Source organism: Microcebus murinus, chromosome 8 (assembly GCF_040939455.1).
Source record: "Microcebus murinus isolate Inina chromosome 8, M.murinus_Inina_mat1.0, whole genome shotgun sequence".
Taxonomy (NCBI): Eukaryota; Metazoa; Chordata; class Mammalia; order Primates; family Cheirogaleidae; genus Microcebus; species Microcebus murinus.
In genome coordinates this window covers 14,100,741-14,118,627 of record NC_134111.1, presented here as the reverse complement: position 1 = coordinate 14,118,627, position 17,887 = coordinate 14,100,741, and the positions used below count along the sequence as shown (strand labels likewise).

At 36.3% G+C, this 17,887-nt stretch overlaps 1 protein-coding gene and 1 long non-coding RNA gene across 2 annotated transcripts in view; one reads left to right on the top strand and one right to left on the bottom strand.

Annotated features, from left to right (window-relative positions):
• The window catches only part of DPP10 (dipeptidyl peptidase like 10), a 641,699-nt gene that overhangs the window by 532,870 nt on the left and 90,942 nt on the right, over positions 1-17,887 (top strand). The window contains exons 8-9 of the mRNA XM_020288521.2: positions 5,521-5,641; positions 15,917-16,071. Of these exons, the coding sequence (XP_020144110.2) occupies positions 5,521-5,641; positions 15,917-16,071 (276 nt within the window). The remainder of the gene's footprint in view (positions 1-5,520; positions 5,642-15,916; positions 16,072-17,887) is intronic.
• LOC142872339 (uncharacterized) lies at positions 704-13,934 on the bottom strand. Its single transcript, XR_012920537.1, has 4 exons — positions 13,853-13,934; positions 7,877-7,934; positions 6,962-7,093; positions 704-791 (listed from the first exon to the last, which is right to left on the bottom strand). It is a non-coding gene; the product is annotated as an uncharacterized LOC142872339 (long non-coding RNA).

The window sequence follows — 17,887 nt, the reverse complement described above, 5'->3', positions numbered from 1 at the left end:
AAGGGATTTATTCATAATACAGATAATTGTTACAAACAATGTGGAAAGGCTAGAAGAGCCAAAGTGGTGACATGGAGGACCCATGAACCCATATTGCCATTATCAAGGCGGAGCCTAGAAGCCCCAACCCCCATCACCACTGCTGAAACTGTCACCATTGTCACTGACTATTGCTAAAGCTGGCGGGCTACAGCTACTGCCAGATGCTTCCGATTCCTAACTGGCAGCTCTCTCGTTTTTTGCAGAAAGTAACTAGAACCTATCTAGCAAAGAAGTTGAAAAGGCTAGTTTGCAAGGGAGTCTTGGAAATGTAGATTTCAGTCTTCTAACCAGTCCCAGTAATAAGAAACTCTACAGAGGCAGGAGTGGAGCTGAGTACCAATAGATAGTATCCAATGTATATATGTCAGTGAGATTCCTACTGGTATTAGTTTGTATTAGTATTGTCATTGTCTGGTGTGCAAAAAAAGATTCATATTAATTTTTTTTGTGTTTTGTGTCTTGCTTTTGTCACTTGACAATATTTCAATGAAGCTCTTCCAAGTTAACTTGCATAGGACACATTTATTCTCTTCAAATCTTTATTCTTTTCAAATCTTTACATGGTGTGGGTGAATAGTTAACCTAGTCAGGCATTCAAGTATGACAAATTTTCACTTTGACTCTTCTTTGGGCCTTGATGAACACTGCCAAAATAAGCATCTCTGCTCATCGTTCTCTATTTGTTGGTGTTTATTGTTCTTGTTGTTGTTTTTGCTTTCCTACACAGCAAGGTCCCAGGTTTTAGATTGCTGGTGAGATGGAATATATTTTGCTGTCAATTGCCATATTACTTCCTAAACAACCATAGCATTTTATGTTTTCACAATTAAATTAGAAAAAGACATCTTTCATCACATCCCTGCCAGCAATAGATGTTATCTGGGATAGTTTCTTAATTACATTTTTTTTTCCCCAGAAAGCAAGTGTGGAGTATGGGGAAAATTTCCCTTTTCCCTGAGAGTTTGTTGAAAGGTCAAGTCACAATTAAGACAGATAAATAAAAGGAAGGGGTTTATTTACTGTACACACAGGGAAAATCATGGAGTGATTACTCAATATCACAATAGGATACAGATATTTTTATGCACTCGTTTTAGAGGTGAAGGGGATGTGAGAGATAGAGTAATTCTATTTAGGAGCAACAAATAGTTGCTAGGGAGGATGAATGGATGGGGGAAACATTGACTTGTAAAATGATTCTCTTTGTAAATTAAATTAACCTGTGAGACAGGTACTATATTTAAAATGATTTGGGCCAGATCTGGTTGCATTCTTGATCATATTTCCTGCAATATATTGAAATAACAGGGAGGGGAAGGGAAGTCCATTGTTATTTTGATGGGTCCATGTGGTTTAGCAGATAGAGGGAAAGCCCCTTCCAGGGGCCTGCTGATCTCTAAGTGCCTTCAATTCAAAATATTCTTTATACCAAGGAGTCATATTTTAGGGTAAAATTTTGTGAGATTCTTTATAAGACACAGGAGAAGGCAACCCAAAAACTAACCCAACTCCACTGTAACTTTACAGATCCTCTGACACCACTAGAATACATGGAGACTTTTGAATGATTCAGTTTCCTAATTGGAATTTTCATGAAAATCACTCAACTAAGTAAAAATGGAATAGCTTTTCAGTAATATTTCAGCTAAAATAGATCCAATGTTCAATTTTATTCATTTTATTTTACGTTTTTTTCTTTTTCTTTTAAGCTGGCTAAAAGTTTGTGACATTGCTGCTGTAAGTTTGTATCAGCCATGGTCACAGGCTGTATCGGTCATATTAGGCTAATTTATTAATACATTATGAAACTCTAACCCTCAAAATCTTAATGGCTTTTAATAACAAATGTTCTTCTCTTGCAATTTGCTCATCACAAGTTTGTTGAGGGAGAGGGAGAGGGAAGGGGAGTGGAGAAGGAGTCTTCTTGATGTTTCCTCATGTAGCAATTCGGGTTATTGGGGTGTCCAGCATCTGGAGCATTGGCTGGCAGTTGTGGCAGGAAAAGGGTAAGGTGGCAAGTTGAAAATTGGCTCTTAAGGACTCTTGCTCAGCAATGACAACTTCTTGGAACATTTATTACATGTTTCTTAACTTGGCATACTTGAGCACATAGTATTTCAATGGCTCTTCTGTTTCCATTGTGGTGAATTTATCAATTTGGAATTATTTTTCAGGGTGAATTAAGATGATTGATTTTAGAAAACTAGGTAATCAACTTTCTCTATAAATTGAAAAGTTAAGTGGTCAAATAGCTATCCATTTTTATTTGTTATGCTGTTTTGGTGGCTCATTGAAGGAATTGATTAATGATATGAAAATATTGTGACAGTGTAATCAATAACATTAGGATAGATGACATCAATGTTTGTCATATTTTCAATGTGATTTAAACCTACTTGCAGCCCTGATGATTGCCATTTGGATTCAGTTTAATTTCATCAGAATGTCCAGAGAGTACCTGGGAATATTTGCAGCTCTCAAATTGTCAAGGTAGTTGTTAGAGTTTGTGATTTTTATTTGGAACAAATACAATTGAAGAAACAACTTTGATAATTGAAAACAGGTTAGGAGATTATAAATGCATATTTTCATGAAGGCAACCATAATTTCCTATCCACTGGAAAAAAAGATCTTATGGCCATTCTCTGGTATTACAGCTTTCAGTGGAATGGCATTAAAATTCTGATTCCATATTGCTTGTTCTTCTACACTGAAGCAGATGTCAGTTTCATATGGATTCTGAATGTCATCCAATCTGTTCTTCAAATATAAATGTAATTACTGGTCAATAGTTGTAGATAATTTATACATCTGCTGTAGTCGTGGAGGTTTTATTAATTATTTTGACTTAAACTTTGTTCGCTTTGGAAAACTGAGAATTTAGAACCATATTACTTTGAGTGAAGACATTTTGACTCCTAAGAATCACTACATATGTTTAAGTAGCCCAAGTACGGATGATGTGTGCTGTTCTTACTCCTAGTCCTATAGATGGGTCAGGCACAGTAAGGGAATTGCTTCCAAGTAAGGAAAGTTCTGTGCACCTATCCCATATACTGTTTGTGAGAGGCAGGAGGAGGTAGTATTAAAAAGATGGACAGCCTATGCTTTAGTGGGCTAGAACAAAGTTAATATTTCTTTCTCAGTTATCAGGGATTGTGACAGTCGTCAAGTCCAACTTCTAGTCAGTGTTAGGATACATGAGAGACAATTTTCAAACTTTTGCCTAAGTGTCATTCACATGCTTTTGATAATAAGTTTATTTCATATTTAACAGTGTCACTTGAAAAATTTCTAACTGGAGGAAAGGCAGTAAATATCATTTGTTAATACCTCTCCTCCATCTTCTCCTCCCCTTCTTATTACCAATAATGCTACTACTATCCTGCTGCTACTCTTAGTGCACATTTCACTAACATAATATGTACTACTTGCCAGTAGTTTGAGATAATTTACACATTGGCTGAAGTTATAGAGGTTTTATTTTGTTTATTTTTTATTTTTTAATTTCAAAATATTAAGGGTGTACAAATGATTTTGTTACTTGGATAGCTTTTATAATGTTTAAGTCAGGGCTGTTAGTGTGCCCATCAACCAAATAGTGTCCATTGTACCTGTTAGGTAGGTTTTTACTCCTCCCTACCTCCCTTCCTCCCCCTTCTTGATTTCCAATGATTTTTTTTTTTTACTTCTTTGTGTGCTCATGTGTACCCATTGATTAGTTCCTAATTATTAGAAAGTACATAGGGTATTTGTTTTTGCATTCTTGAGATACTTCACTTAGGATAGTGACCTCCAGTTCCATCCAAATTGCTGCAAAAGACATTAATTTGTTTCTTTTTATGGCTGAGTAGTACCCCATGGTTTATATATACCACACACATTTTGCTGGATGCAGTGGCTCATGTCTGTAATTCTAGGACTTCATTTAGAATTTGTAGCTGCCAAAAACTAATCCTAACTGCTTAAGATTTGAACTTTGTTATCTTATGTACAATCAGGCCTGCTTTTAGTAAAAGTCACATGTGTTATGTTTTTTACATTCATCATCTAATTTATTCTTCACCACAGATCTGTAAGGTATGTAACAGTCTTATCCACATAAGAGACTGAGATTTTTAAAAAGTTAAGAAAATTATTAAGGTCTGGGATTTTAAATTTAGCCTGTCTTGCTATAAAGTCCATGCATTTAAGCACCCTGCTTTGCCCTCTTTTCTTTGTTTTTGGGGTTTTCTCTCCAAATTCTTATTCTGATATTGGAATTTTCACCTATATAATAAAAAGGACCCTGTTGTAGTGGTCAAAGGATTAATGAAATACATCCACCAATAAATGCTTGCTAAATCCCCAGAATAAAAATCAAATATCAATGAAATTGGATATTGAGAATGCTTTTGTTATCGTGCACACCAAGATTTAAAGTCTAGAACCTCATAATTAGTCAGGCAGTTGTTTTGGAAGTTCTTGTGTTTGCTCTATCTTCTATTGTGTATTGATTCATAGTATGCTGGGATACATGGGCCCTAGGACATCCTTTACCTTAACAATAGAATGTTTGATTTAAATAGCAATTTGGCTTGCCCTGGGCAATGTTCTACTGCACTTAACCACAGAAACCTGCTTCTGTGGAAGGTTATAATACAATAGGGGTCTGCAGTTTTAAACATTTGGCATTAAAGACATTGCCAAGTGAATTATAAATAATTTTATCCTGAATTATCTTTATCCTGAATTATCCTGACACATCCTTTTATATGGATAAACATTGTTTAATTTGTTCTGTTGTTTCAGTTGCTGGGGCTATAGTTGTGTATACTATTTTAGAAGACCCTGTGATATGTTAAAATTAAAACTCTTTCTTGAACTCAGGCACAATGTTATTATTGTTATGCTATTTAAGAAAAAGTTGCCAAGGGTGATTGGTGCATAGGAAGCTGTGTTCCACTCATCAGTTCAAAGAAATTTTTTTTTAATCACTTCTATCATCAGTGAATTTGTGAGTTGAGCTCAATAGAATCAGAAAGATTCTCTAAAGATTATTTTATTGATCACCAAATGCAATTTTATAAAAGTAAAGGCTCCAAATTGAAGCTTTTCAAACAGTCACTTGGCTATTACTAAAATGGTATCTAGTTACGATTATCAGTCTCTTGAGTATGCAAAATGTTATCCCAAAGCCAAACCAATTTTGTTATATGGAGAGAGATGATTAAGTACTTGAAATCTTGTTGCAAAAAATATAGATTGGAACGCACCAATACCAAGTGCCATGGACTTTCCAAATGACAACTTGATACAATAAGGAGTGAAACAGCCATTAATCATTGAAAGCATTGCAAATATATACAGTAAATAAAAAAAATAACTGAAAGAATTTAAATAATACAACTTGGCTATTCAGAAATCATTCTATAATATTAAAGTTTTAAATAGCATGCTAACACATTTTTTGTTTGTTTCACATGTTTCCTGATACAGATTTATATTTTTGAAAATAACATCTACTATCAACCTGATATAAAGAGTAGTTCATTGCGACTGACATCTTCTGGAAAAGAAGGAATAATTTTTAATGGGATTGCTGACTGGTTATATGAAGGTGAGTCAAACATATTTAGTTTCAAAAGAATACAAACAACATGTTTTTATACAAAATCTACAAGAAAAATTTGTTCATTCCAGAGCAATACTATGATTTCTCCTTATTTCCTCTGAAAGTTGCCTTCATGCTTTCATATCTTTGCATGTTGTAGTTTGTCTGGCTATGATTTACATCTACTTATATGATTCCATATTTGAGATATATATGTATATGGAGGATGGATAGATGTTATTTTTGATGACACTTAATGAATGAAAGTGAATGGTCACCTTACATCACTCTGGAATTACATGACAAATTTTTCTGACTCTATGGAAAAGAAGAAACAAATACCTTTACTGCTCAAATGCATGAAAGCCACATGATTTTCATCGTTTCCATTAGAGACATTCTGTCACATTTTATAAACCTCTGTATAGGGAGCAAAATAAAACCCACCTAAAGAGTTATTTTTAATAACTATTGAATCAATTTTTAGTAAAGCTGAGAATGTAAAAGTGAATCAGGTAATGAAAGTCTCTATCCAAGTTTTTATTATGTACCAATTATTACCTGAGTTCTGCATACAGATTGACTGGTGAGGAATCAAAGTTGGAGTTTAATATCTAGGTGTCAGACTCTGCAACTGATCTTGGCAAAATATGTCAAGATTTAAAGTAAGTTAGTCTATTTGATTACAAATTTTAAAGCTAAGAATCATCCAGAAAACCAATTTTATATTTTGAGCAATATTTGCAAATGCAGTCTTTCTATCTCAGACTCAGTATTTTTAATACTGTAAGAAAAGTGAATCATTTTGAGCATTCATTCATTCATTCTCTCAATCAACTGATATGACTGAAGTCCTACTGTATTCCGGGTACTTGCCTAAGTGCTAACATACAACAGGGTGTAAAAAATGTACTCTGCTCTGAGGACCTTACATTCAAGGGAAAGATTTTCCTAGGGGGCACTATTTTATTAAGGGAGAGATGTAACCCTGAGATTTGTATGTATGTATGTACAGGTATATTTATATCTACAGTAGATGTCCATGTCCATGTCAACATCAAATAAAAGTTTTTAGGGGCTACAATTTACTCTGAAGAGTAATGTGAAAGCTAGAAAGTTAGTATATTTTTAAAACTGAAATACACTGATAAGTGGGGCTCTTTGGCTGAAAGTGGCAGAAGCTAACTCTGACTTTCCTGTTTCAAAAAGATAAATTATTGGAAGGGCCTAGGGTAGCTCACTGAACTGAAGAAACAGGTAGAGAGAACACACTGGAAACCTGAGTACTTCTGGGAATCTAGATAGCGAAAGCTAATTGATGCTTACCTAGAGGAGTGCAGAAACTGGGATATGTCCTTCATCTTCAAAAGGTTGTTAGTACTGTGTGAAACCCTGACGGCTGAAGAAGCTATGTCAGTGCAGTGTGGCATGTAGTCAAATATCAGTAAACACAGGATTCTATGGAAGAACAAAGGAATGATATTTAGCTTATTCTAGGGATTTAAAAGCATTTTTCTGAGTTGAGCCTGAAAAATTAGGAGGTGTTACACATGAAAAATAATTAGGAAGGAAAATCCAAGCAGAGGTCACAACTTATAAAAACATAGAGGGGTTAAATAGCATGGTATGTATCTGGGGAAGTAAAGTTTGCTTGATATTATTCAGGCATAAAATTGGGGACAAGAAGGCAGTAAGAACCAAGAGACAGTGACCTCTAACAATGGCCTGGGATTTCACTTATTTTGCTACTAATAAATGGGGAAACTATTAGGATTTTTCAACTAAGGGAATGACAAGATATAGATCTTTCATATAAATAAATTGTTTTGGCTACAGTGTAAAGCTGGGATATAAGAGCAGAAAGAACCAACAAGCAGCTATAAGGCTGCTTCTATGTTCTATGAGGAGATAATGAGCAATAGAACTAGAGTTAAAGCAGTAAAATGGAGGGAAGATTCTAAACTTGACGAGGCAGTAAAATATATAGGTCAGAGTGACTAAACAGACAGGGTGGATGATAAGAAGTCAGGAACAACTTTGTGGCTTCTGGTTTTAGTCACTAGTACACAGTGGTGACAGACACACTGAACAAGCATTAACAAGGAGCAGCAGAATTCAGAGAGGAAAGGAGTGATTTGGGGGAACGAGGGCATTTCACAGTGTGTTGGCATATGACATTATGTAAAAAAATGTGATCTTAAACATAGATGAACTTTTAAGTCAACTAGGAGTATACTCAACTTAGACTGTGCTTATTGTGCTGACTTGATCCCTGATCAAGAAGACTTGGGCCTCTGTCCTATTGGGAAAGCATCATATAGGTTATGGGCATTACATTTTTAAGGAAATTTTAAGGAGAGAATTAGACTTACAGACCATTATCTGAAAAATAAGATACGTTTCTTAATTGGAGTATAAAAATACATATATTTGGGCTGAGAGTAAACAGTTTGCAAGGGTTGGGGGAGGGAGAAGGACAAACTGATAACAAAAACTTTGGTAGTGTAGATCTGACACATTGCAAAGGGGAAATGGAAAAATTATAGTTTTTGCCATTCAGATTGAACTCAACACTTTGGACTCTGTGTTGCAGGTATGGTGGAAAATCCCATGTGTGCATGTGATTGAATTCTCACAACACTAGCATAACTAATTACTTAATAAGAAACCAAAACTCAGGGAGGATCAGTGAGTTGGATAGATGTGGCCTCAGAGCTAATGAGTGGGAAAACCAGCATTTAAATGTTTGTCATTTGTGTCCAAAGCTGGTGCTTAGTCACTAGGCTACTCTACTTGTTGTAGTGGCATACTTTTCATTGTTCCCTAAAGGATAGCACCCATTTGGGAGCCTAAGCTATCAGGTTTCACTGATCCATTTCCTCAGCCAAAGGCTCTGAACCCTACTGTCCATGGATGTACTCTAATTCTCACTGTATTTCCAGGAGAAGAAACTCTACCAGCAAAATCGATGTGTGGTCTGGCAGAGGGACTTAAGCTGTTCAGATGTCATTGATTTCCCCTCAACATTTTGCCTGCCATCTGCAACCTATGCTTCAAGAGTCCTACATGCACCTTAAATCTCCCACGATCACTTTGCTTGTCCAGTGTACCAACAGCTCCCAGGCTCTAAAGCTTTTCTTTTCCATTAATATACTCAACAAAGCACACTGATATCACCTAGGTAATGTGCATAATCTTCAGCACTGTGTGTGATACTCTGGTATAGAAATTTCCTTTTTATTACTTACAAGAATCAAGTACAATCTAACTTAGCATGCATGGGAGACACAGGAAGTAACATATAACATTTTCAATTTTTTTTAAAATTGAAATTTACCCTCTGTAAATGTCATGAAAAAAAAAAGGTGAGAGAAAGAGGCACATAAAAGACACTAAATGTTTTTATGGCAAGTTTTAAGGGCATGTCTTAATCTTTTTTAGGGCCAGACCAATCTGTGAGAGTACTGCTGCTCTCAACCTCAGTCACTAATATTGAGTCTTTAACAGTCTTTAAAAGCATCATTGTTTCTGATTCTAGTATCATTCAGTCTCTAAGAAGAGTAAAAATGTATGAAATACAATGTTTTAAACAGTTGGTACTATTCAGAAAAAGAATAAAATATTCAAAATGGAAGATTATTTTAAATATAATTTACACAAAACACACCCAATGTTATTCATATAAATTGCTGTATTTAACATGGTAATATAACTAGATCAAAATTATCAGATCAAAATTTTATTTTAAAACACTTTTAACTTTTATTTAAAAAAAGTAAAGCCTACAGTTACCAAGTTCACAGCTTAGAAAATTTTCATAAAGTACTTAATCTATTAAATAGGAAAAAAATGACTATCACTTTTTTTTTTTTTTTTTTTTTTTTGAGACAGAGTCTCGCTTTGTTGCCCAGGCTAGAGTGAGTGCCGTGGCGTCAGCCTAGCTCACAGCAACCTCAAACTCCTGGGCTCCAGTGATCCTTCTGCCTCAGCCTCCCGGGTAGCTGGGACTACAGGCATGCGCCACCATGCCCGGCTAATTTTTTCTATATATATATCAGTTGGCCAATTAATTTCTTTCTATTTATAGTAGAGACTGGGTCTCGCTCTTGCTCAGGCTGGTTTTGAACTCCTGACCTTGAGCAATCCGCCCGCCTCGGCCTCCCAAGAGCTAGGATTACAGGCGTGAGCCACAGCGCCCGGCCGACTATCACTTTTAATTATTTAAACATATAGAATAATGGAACTAATGTGCCAAAATGATTTATAAATATCTTTTAGACTCTCATATTTTTAAGAGATTATTCTTTGAAATTCAAATCAATAGTTGTGGAGCAAATATCTATCAGGCATTACTTGAGAGCAATACAAGGATGAATAAGGGTTTCTATGTTTTAGGTATTTCCAAGGTAGTAGGGTTATGAACAGTAAATAGCTATTCTATCAGGAGCCATTCAGAGCATGGTAAACAGAAGTACAAATAGAATTTATGTCAGCATACTGAATAGAATTGTGGAGAAATCTCAGGTGTTTCATAGAAGAAATGGTCTTTGCATTGATCTTCAATAATGACAAAAATAAAGAAGTGAGAAAAAAATACACAAGATAAATAATATCCTTATCAGCAGATTGTAATTGTTATACCTTTTTTGTTTAATGAGAACAATGCAAAATTCCCTACTTTCACATTATTTTTTTGTCATGGGCACATGAAATTGCATCCATTCCATCATCACTGACTCAACAAATATTTATTGAACACTTAATAAGTGCCATCCGTGGGGCTGCAGCCGTGGAGGCCAGAGAAAGATGGTATTATCAACAACAGTGTTGAGTCTCTGGAGGTTAAACAAGCCAAGGATTCCAAAATTACCATTGGATTTGATAACCTTCACCAGTAAAATCAGTCTATTGGTGGCACCAGAAGCAAGACAGCAGTGTATCTAGGTGTAAGTGGGATGTGAGCAGGTTATGAATATAAACATTTTTTTCCAAGAAAGTTGGCAGTGAAATGCAGAAAATAAGGGAGGAGGGGGAATCAACCACCAGCCCACAAGGTTGCCAGTAGCATCCTTAGGAAATCCTATCTGTCTAAGTTAATAAACTAAAAATGGGGAAAAAAAATCAACTTGCTTTTCAGAATAGCATGCCAATCTGAACACAAGGGTCGTATCTTATTTTTCTGGAAGTGCTTTGTGTTGAGGCTATGTTTTTAAGTATATGTGCTATAAACCCACATGTGTTGAAAACTCCATCTGCTCTGCTGTGAGATTTTCTAAATCAGAGCAATAAAAAACGATGAACAGCCAAACTTATGCTAAATTGGAGTGGAATGCAATTTGTAAAAATAAATTCTTAGTAAATAATATAATATAATTACCATAGGAAGTTTGAATCCATGAGTAAATGTTCCCATTAGATGCGATTAAAGAAGCTGTGCCTTATCCAGAATGACTGTTAAGTAAATGTATATTAAAGATTCTTTTATTTACCTCCTTCCCATTCCAGTTTGCTTTATTTTTGCATTTGAGGAAAGTTACATAACTCATTCTATGTATTATTTTGGTGTGTTAGCAATTCGTAGGGAAGAGCATTAGGCATAAATCACTCTAAAATAAATGAAAGTAGGTGGTACCTTATTTCTATTGAACAGTGCCCTCAACTCTAGGCCAGGCTTACTCTTGGGAAGTACTGGGTTCACATGTGTCAGCACCTGTGACAGAACCTGCTTCTCAGAAATCCAGAGTGTTGACTTTAGCCGACAGGATTTCTTTATACCTTCAAATCTCATAGAACTTAGACTTTACACTCGAATTGGCCCTTAGCATATATACTTTTTTTCAGTGTGTCGTGTGTATAGCTCACATCTCCTCGACTTAATTGTTATTTATATAATACAGGGTCAGGATCACAGCTGGAAGATAAATGGCATATTCAAAAAAGAGTAATCCAAGGAGGTTTTGTCTATGAAGGGGCTACTTATCAAGAACATGGGACATGCCACAAACTATAACTAGTAATGATTTAGCCATTAACACCCAAGCAGGGGGAGGAGAGGCAACAGTCAACAGAAACTAGAAGGAAAAAAAGTCCTGTAGATTTTTCACAGTAATAGAAGCAGTGAATTTTGGTTGAACAAACATGATTTCAATGCTTGGTATCCAAGAAAATAAATTTCATAAGCTCTCTCTCTCTTTTCATTTTATTTGCCTGGGTTTCATATTGATCATACCTAACAAAAAGTCAGAGAACCCGAGGATGTTCTTATTAATCAAATTAAAGTTTGCGTCCTGGAAGGAGGAGCATAGATAGTCTCATCTATTACTGTTTCATTGCAGGGTGCCACCAGTCCAGTTATACACCTGAAATTTATAAATGTAGCCACCACTTGTATTTTTCTTACTTCTCAGAAGGTTGTGAGGAAAGTTTCCCCAGTAAGAAAAGAAATAAGCTTATTATGTGATCTTCACTGACAATCATAGTTGCTTCTTCAACTACCCATTCCTTTTCCCTTTACTTTCTCTCAGCATGTCAACTAGACAGGTTATTTAACAAGTGGATCAAACCAAAACTTTATTTCTGACAAACCTCACTCCTTAGCAAATTAGGTTGCTATAATTTCAATATTCCATTGGCGAGTATTATTGGGAAAAGAAGTACTTGTAAATCTCCCAAGTTCTAAATATATTTTCCTTTGCCCTCTTTTGTATAGCAAAGACACAATTTTATTCCTGCCAGGTGAGATCAGTCACAGACCTAGCATAGTGACTATGTTTTGCCAGTTTTTTGTTTTGTTTTATTTTTGTGTTTTTGGTCATACTGAACCCACAAATGATTAGGCGGAAATTTCAGTTTCAAATTCAGAGGAAGAGAATTATGACTATATTCCTGTTCGAGACACTCCTCTTTTATGCTATGAACTTTTCAATTCACCAACTGATTATTATGAGAACAAGAAGTAAATTGTATCTAGCAAGTTATTGGTATGATAGTGAGAGAGAACACTATTACTTCTTCCCTTTAGTTCCTAGATCTGTACCTCCTGGCTATGCACTGAGCCTATTGCCCTTCTTTTTGCCATAAAATATTTCCTGTTTGAGGTAATGTAGTGTGAGTTATTATGGTAATGGATAAGTTTTCCTGTAAGTCTTTGAATAGTCATGCTGAGCAGGACTGTAGGCAGCAAGAGCAAACAAATTCATACCCAGAATATGTACCTATGTCTGCGAGGACAAACTGCTACCCCTTCTTGATGGAAGGGCTCCTGTGCAATCCATCTGCCACCAAGTAGTTGCCAGGTCCCCCTGGGAAATGATACTACATGAAGAGCTCATTGATGGCCACTACCATTGGCAGGTCACAGTGGGAGCGAGAGGCTGACTCACATGCACTGGACATTCTTCTTGTCCATCTGACTATTGAGAGCCTCCTCTGCTAAAATGTGCTCTGGTGGACATTAAGTGGGACACTAATATATTCACATTTTTACCCTTTCTAATAAGTCCATTCATTTATATTTTCCAAAACCTCCTTGTCATGGATTTTCTAATTCTACTCTTCCCAAATCCCTGATCAGGTGTCCATTCATTAGTTACTGTGCGTGAGTCAGAATGGATCCATGCCTCAAGGCAGGGCTCCTTCTACAAAATGTGGACAACTAAGTATTCTGTTCAAAATTCTGGCAAGCAGGAGGGTTTATGTTTATTATTGTCTTTTGACACCCCTCCTGAGTCAAATTATAGTACAGAGCCTACCCGATTTCAGCTTGTTCTTGTTCATCATGCAGACTTGCCCATAAACCAGGCCTGCTTTCATTCCTCCTCTGCCAATTGTGTAAGAAAACACACTGTGTGGTACAGATGTGAGATGAGGAGAGGGGATGAAGCAGAGTATGAAATACTATGGGAAGTCACATGTGTTTTGTGGCCCAATCCCACTTTTATTTTATAGTGGAATGTTGCTGTATGTGTTCAGTTTTATGGTCAATGGATCAGATAACAATCAGTCCATGATAAGCAGGTTCATTGCAAAGTCACTTGGTATTCCATGGGTAGGCCAATTGTTTCTACCAGAGCCCAGGAGAAAGCTGCTTTTGAAACTGATAATAGTTTTCAACACAAGAGGCAATGGTCTTTCTCTAAAGCTTGTAATGCCTCTGCTATGATTATCATATGGGGAGTGCCAAAGGCTCCACACAACATCTCTGTCATGAACACTTACATAACCATTGGATCTGCTGGGTCGCAAGGTACAGGAGGTAGAGAAGGCTACATCATGGCCTAGATCTGTTTCAGGGACCACTGTTGCTCAGGTTCTACTCAGAACCAGCAGCTTTACAGGTTGCCTAGGAGACGGAGCAGAGCAACACGTGTGAATGTGGTTCCTGTTGTCTTCTAAATCCAAAGAGTCCAATTCCCTTTTGCTTTTGCATAAACATAATCCCAACAATTTTTCTCTCACTTTAGAAAAGACATCTCGATGTCATATTCCAGTGTGTCACAGACTACTAGATCTCTAGGAACAACCCTATTGTTGCAGACTCTTAAATCTTTACAGAAATTTGTCTCCCATCCTCTACCTTTATGCAGAGGAGGTCTAATTCCCTTAGACAGAGGTTGCCTCTGTCAACAAGAAGATTTGTGGGAATTATGAGGTTCAAAATCTTCAGCCATAAAATTATCCACATACAGCAGTACTCAAACCCCAAATGTGTTATTTATGAGACAGGTCCAAAAAATCCTAAGTATACTGAATGCCTTTACCCAAATATTCTTACTCTGTGTATCAGGGTCCCAATCCTTTTTTACCAATATCTTTATCATAGCTTAAAAGCAAAAATGGAATTGAGCCCCTAATTTGTATTACAGCTCTGCAACCATTACTATGTTCTCTTGGACTGCAGCCATATCTTCCCTGCAAATACAGAAGAGAGAGACTCTTCCAAAGATGTCTTGATGACCTTTTGTTCTGTATGTGCATTCCTAATTTTACAATCATGATTTCAATTTCTCTTTTTTCCTGTGTAATGTCACTGGAGTATCAGAAAACCCATGTGAACTATATTTCACAATCTTTGCAATCACTATTGTTATAGCAACTAAGTGCCACAAACACTTGTTCTTCCAATGCCTTTTCCCTCTATCTGCATTTTATTTCATGTCACCACCAGTGACAATTAATCACTCATGATTCCATACCTTGCCATGGATTGTATATGCTCCAATTCCCACCTGGAAAGGTGATGATTACATTTCATATGTACTTCTGTCTGTCTATCTAGATAAAGATATATGACAAACCTAATCTCAAAATCTAATTTTAAGGGTTTCTTTTCTGAGTCTACCGCTGACATTAATTATTGTATCTGTCAGAGTCCCAAGAACTGGCACATTCAATATGATACTTTGAATAGGATTTATTTACAAAAAGAACATTTACCAAGGTGAAAGTATAGAGAAACTACAAGGGAAAGTGCTGTAATCTAAACCAGTAGCAGCCAAGCTATTACCACCCCTATGACCACAGAGATGAGCTGTTACCAGATACAGAAGGAGAAAATTGTGTAGAGATGGCTGCATTGACAGAAGTAGTGACATCATTTAAAGTTCACAGCCAGCCTGAGGTGACATTGCAGGATGGAGCCAAGAGAATAAATAACTTGACTTTATTCTCTTTCTTCTAACCTCCTGCCAAAGAACCATAATGATCATGCCCTCTCTTGTTTCCAGAGGGCATAGGGACCCCTTTGATGTGGTTCCTATAGGTTAACTTTCTGGGCCAAAAAGCAGGTATATAAAAGTGGATAGTGGATCTTAGTTTAGATGAAAGATATCCAGTATATTTCTTATCACATTTGCTTAGAGCATAAAATAGTTTGATGAATCTAGTTGGTACTCACCTTGTTTGATGATGAGAGAATGGAAATATGATTGCATGTACATATGAATGAATGATGATGTGGATGTGATCTTAGGCCATTTATCACTCTTCAATAACTGTTTTCATTCTTTATACTCCAGTAGTGTTTTCATCTGCTTGATCTACATTGCTGGCAATCCACAAACCCCCTGACTTCATTGCTTCATTCTTTCCTTCCTCTTTCAGCTGCTTTTCCTGGACTTAAAAGAGTAACTGAGAAATAGTGAATTCTCAGGAAAGTAGAATAAAATCCAACACAGAGGGTCTAGAACATGTAGGTACAACAGAGATTTCAAGGACAGATGTTTGTGGGTCACTGAGCCCACATCTCTACAGTTGGTCTCAAATAACACTCATTTATTCTAGAGGAACTTCTGCGTTCTCACATCGCCCACTGGTGGTCACCAGATGGAGAAAGGCTTGCCTTCCTGATGATAAATAATTCGTTGGTACCAACCATGGTTATCCCTCGCTTCACTGGGGCGCTGTATCCCAAAGGAAAGCAGTATCCTTATCCTAAGGTAAGTAATGTGGAAGTCCTAGTTTGTTCCTTCTCTCTCTGCACTAGTGGCTTCATTGATAGTATTCTTGGTTTGTGAATCAGTTGTCTTGAAGGGAAACAGAAGCATCCTTCATCTGTTACCAGACATCATTTTCAAGCTTGCAGTAGTTGATACACACTGCTTGGGTAGAAAGAGGTAGAGACAATTTAGGGGTGTGAGAGCTTTTAGTTTTGCTATGTTTCTTTCTGTCTGATGCTCATTCTTATTTTTTCTCACCTTACTGGTTGAAAAGAGGGAGAAAAGAGATAGCCAGAAGCACTGAGGCAGGGGCAAGGTTTCTCCAAGTCTATCCTACAAGTTGGTAATAGGTGTTATAAGGGAGAGGAACGTTCCATGGTTATGCAAGTTGGAAGTTCTTAAAAAAAAATCTAGCTTCTTTCAGATGATTTTGTAGAGCGCTTAATGCACTATATGTTAATGTGTATTATAAATCTCCTGTAAAAAAATAGACTAAGCATAAAGAATCTCCAGTAAGAAATAGATTGAGCATAAAGAATCTCAGTAAAGAATAGACTAAGCATAAAAAATCACCAATAAAGAATAGACTAAGCATAAAGAATTTATTAGTATTAATACTAAAATCAGCATTATTTTGGCAGAGCATACTCTAGAACATACTTTATGCAATGCTGGTATGGAGTCATAGCTATGGGTAGCTAGGATAGATTTTTTTTTTTAATCAGATGAAGCAAATATGGAAACACTGTGCACTCAGCAAAATTATTTTCAAGTGTTGGTGAAACCTCTAGAAAATAGTACGTCTGGATTGTGCTGGTTTTTCCCCAGAATGCCATTGTTAATTATTCAAGGTCTCTTCTTATATGAATATTTCCCCCATGTTTATGTAACAACAACAAAAAAAAGGCTCATGAGGCCCCCTATATGTTAATCATGAAAACATGTCTCATAGAAAATTTTATAATTTCACTTTTCATTTTAGCTCTTAAGAGAGATTTATGAAATGCTGATTTCATTTAGAAGCCATTTTTAAGCTATTCCTTTAATGAGTTGTATTTTGTTTTTTCTAAGTACATTTGGTTGTCTATCTTTGAATCTGCACACTACATCAGCTGGGCAAAGAAGACAAATTTCCCTCAGCCTCCTTACGTTAGGCCCACAATGAAGGTGTGGTCACAGAATCTGATGCTATGATTTTAAAATGCTATTTTTAGTGTCTTCTCTGGGAAGATAGATTAGAAAACACATATACTCGGTGCTCTTCAGAAGAAAATAACAATTTAACCTAACAACAATTCATCATATTCACTAAGAGATTTTTATTGTACTGCAAGAAAAGAACTTATGACTTCTTTAATTATAGATTTAGCCATGTTCTTGTGAGTGGCAGTTTGGGCCTATACAGTCTACTAGCACTTTTTTTTTTAAGAGAAAACTTGAAAATATTTCTCAAATATGTGCATTCTTCCATTGTTTGATTTACTTGTAACAATAAAAGTTCACCTGACAATTTAAATAAAAAATGGAGATCTAGTGCCATACTGTGAAAGGCACATCCAAGTGTCCAGTGCAGTGCCCAAAGGGAACAGAGTCATATCCACATATTCAGTGCACTGCACCAAGAGAACAAAATCAGCACCCTGGAAGAGATAATTTTTTGCAATTCATTTCTCAAGAGGAGTAGGAATTTTGTGAATCACATAAAAAAGCCATATGTGTTACCTCATCTTCGAATTGCCTCCTCCATTATGGACTCATGGTGCTTGAACTTGGGCACTCCTAACCCTCATAATTCTGTCAATACTGAGACAAATAC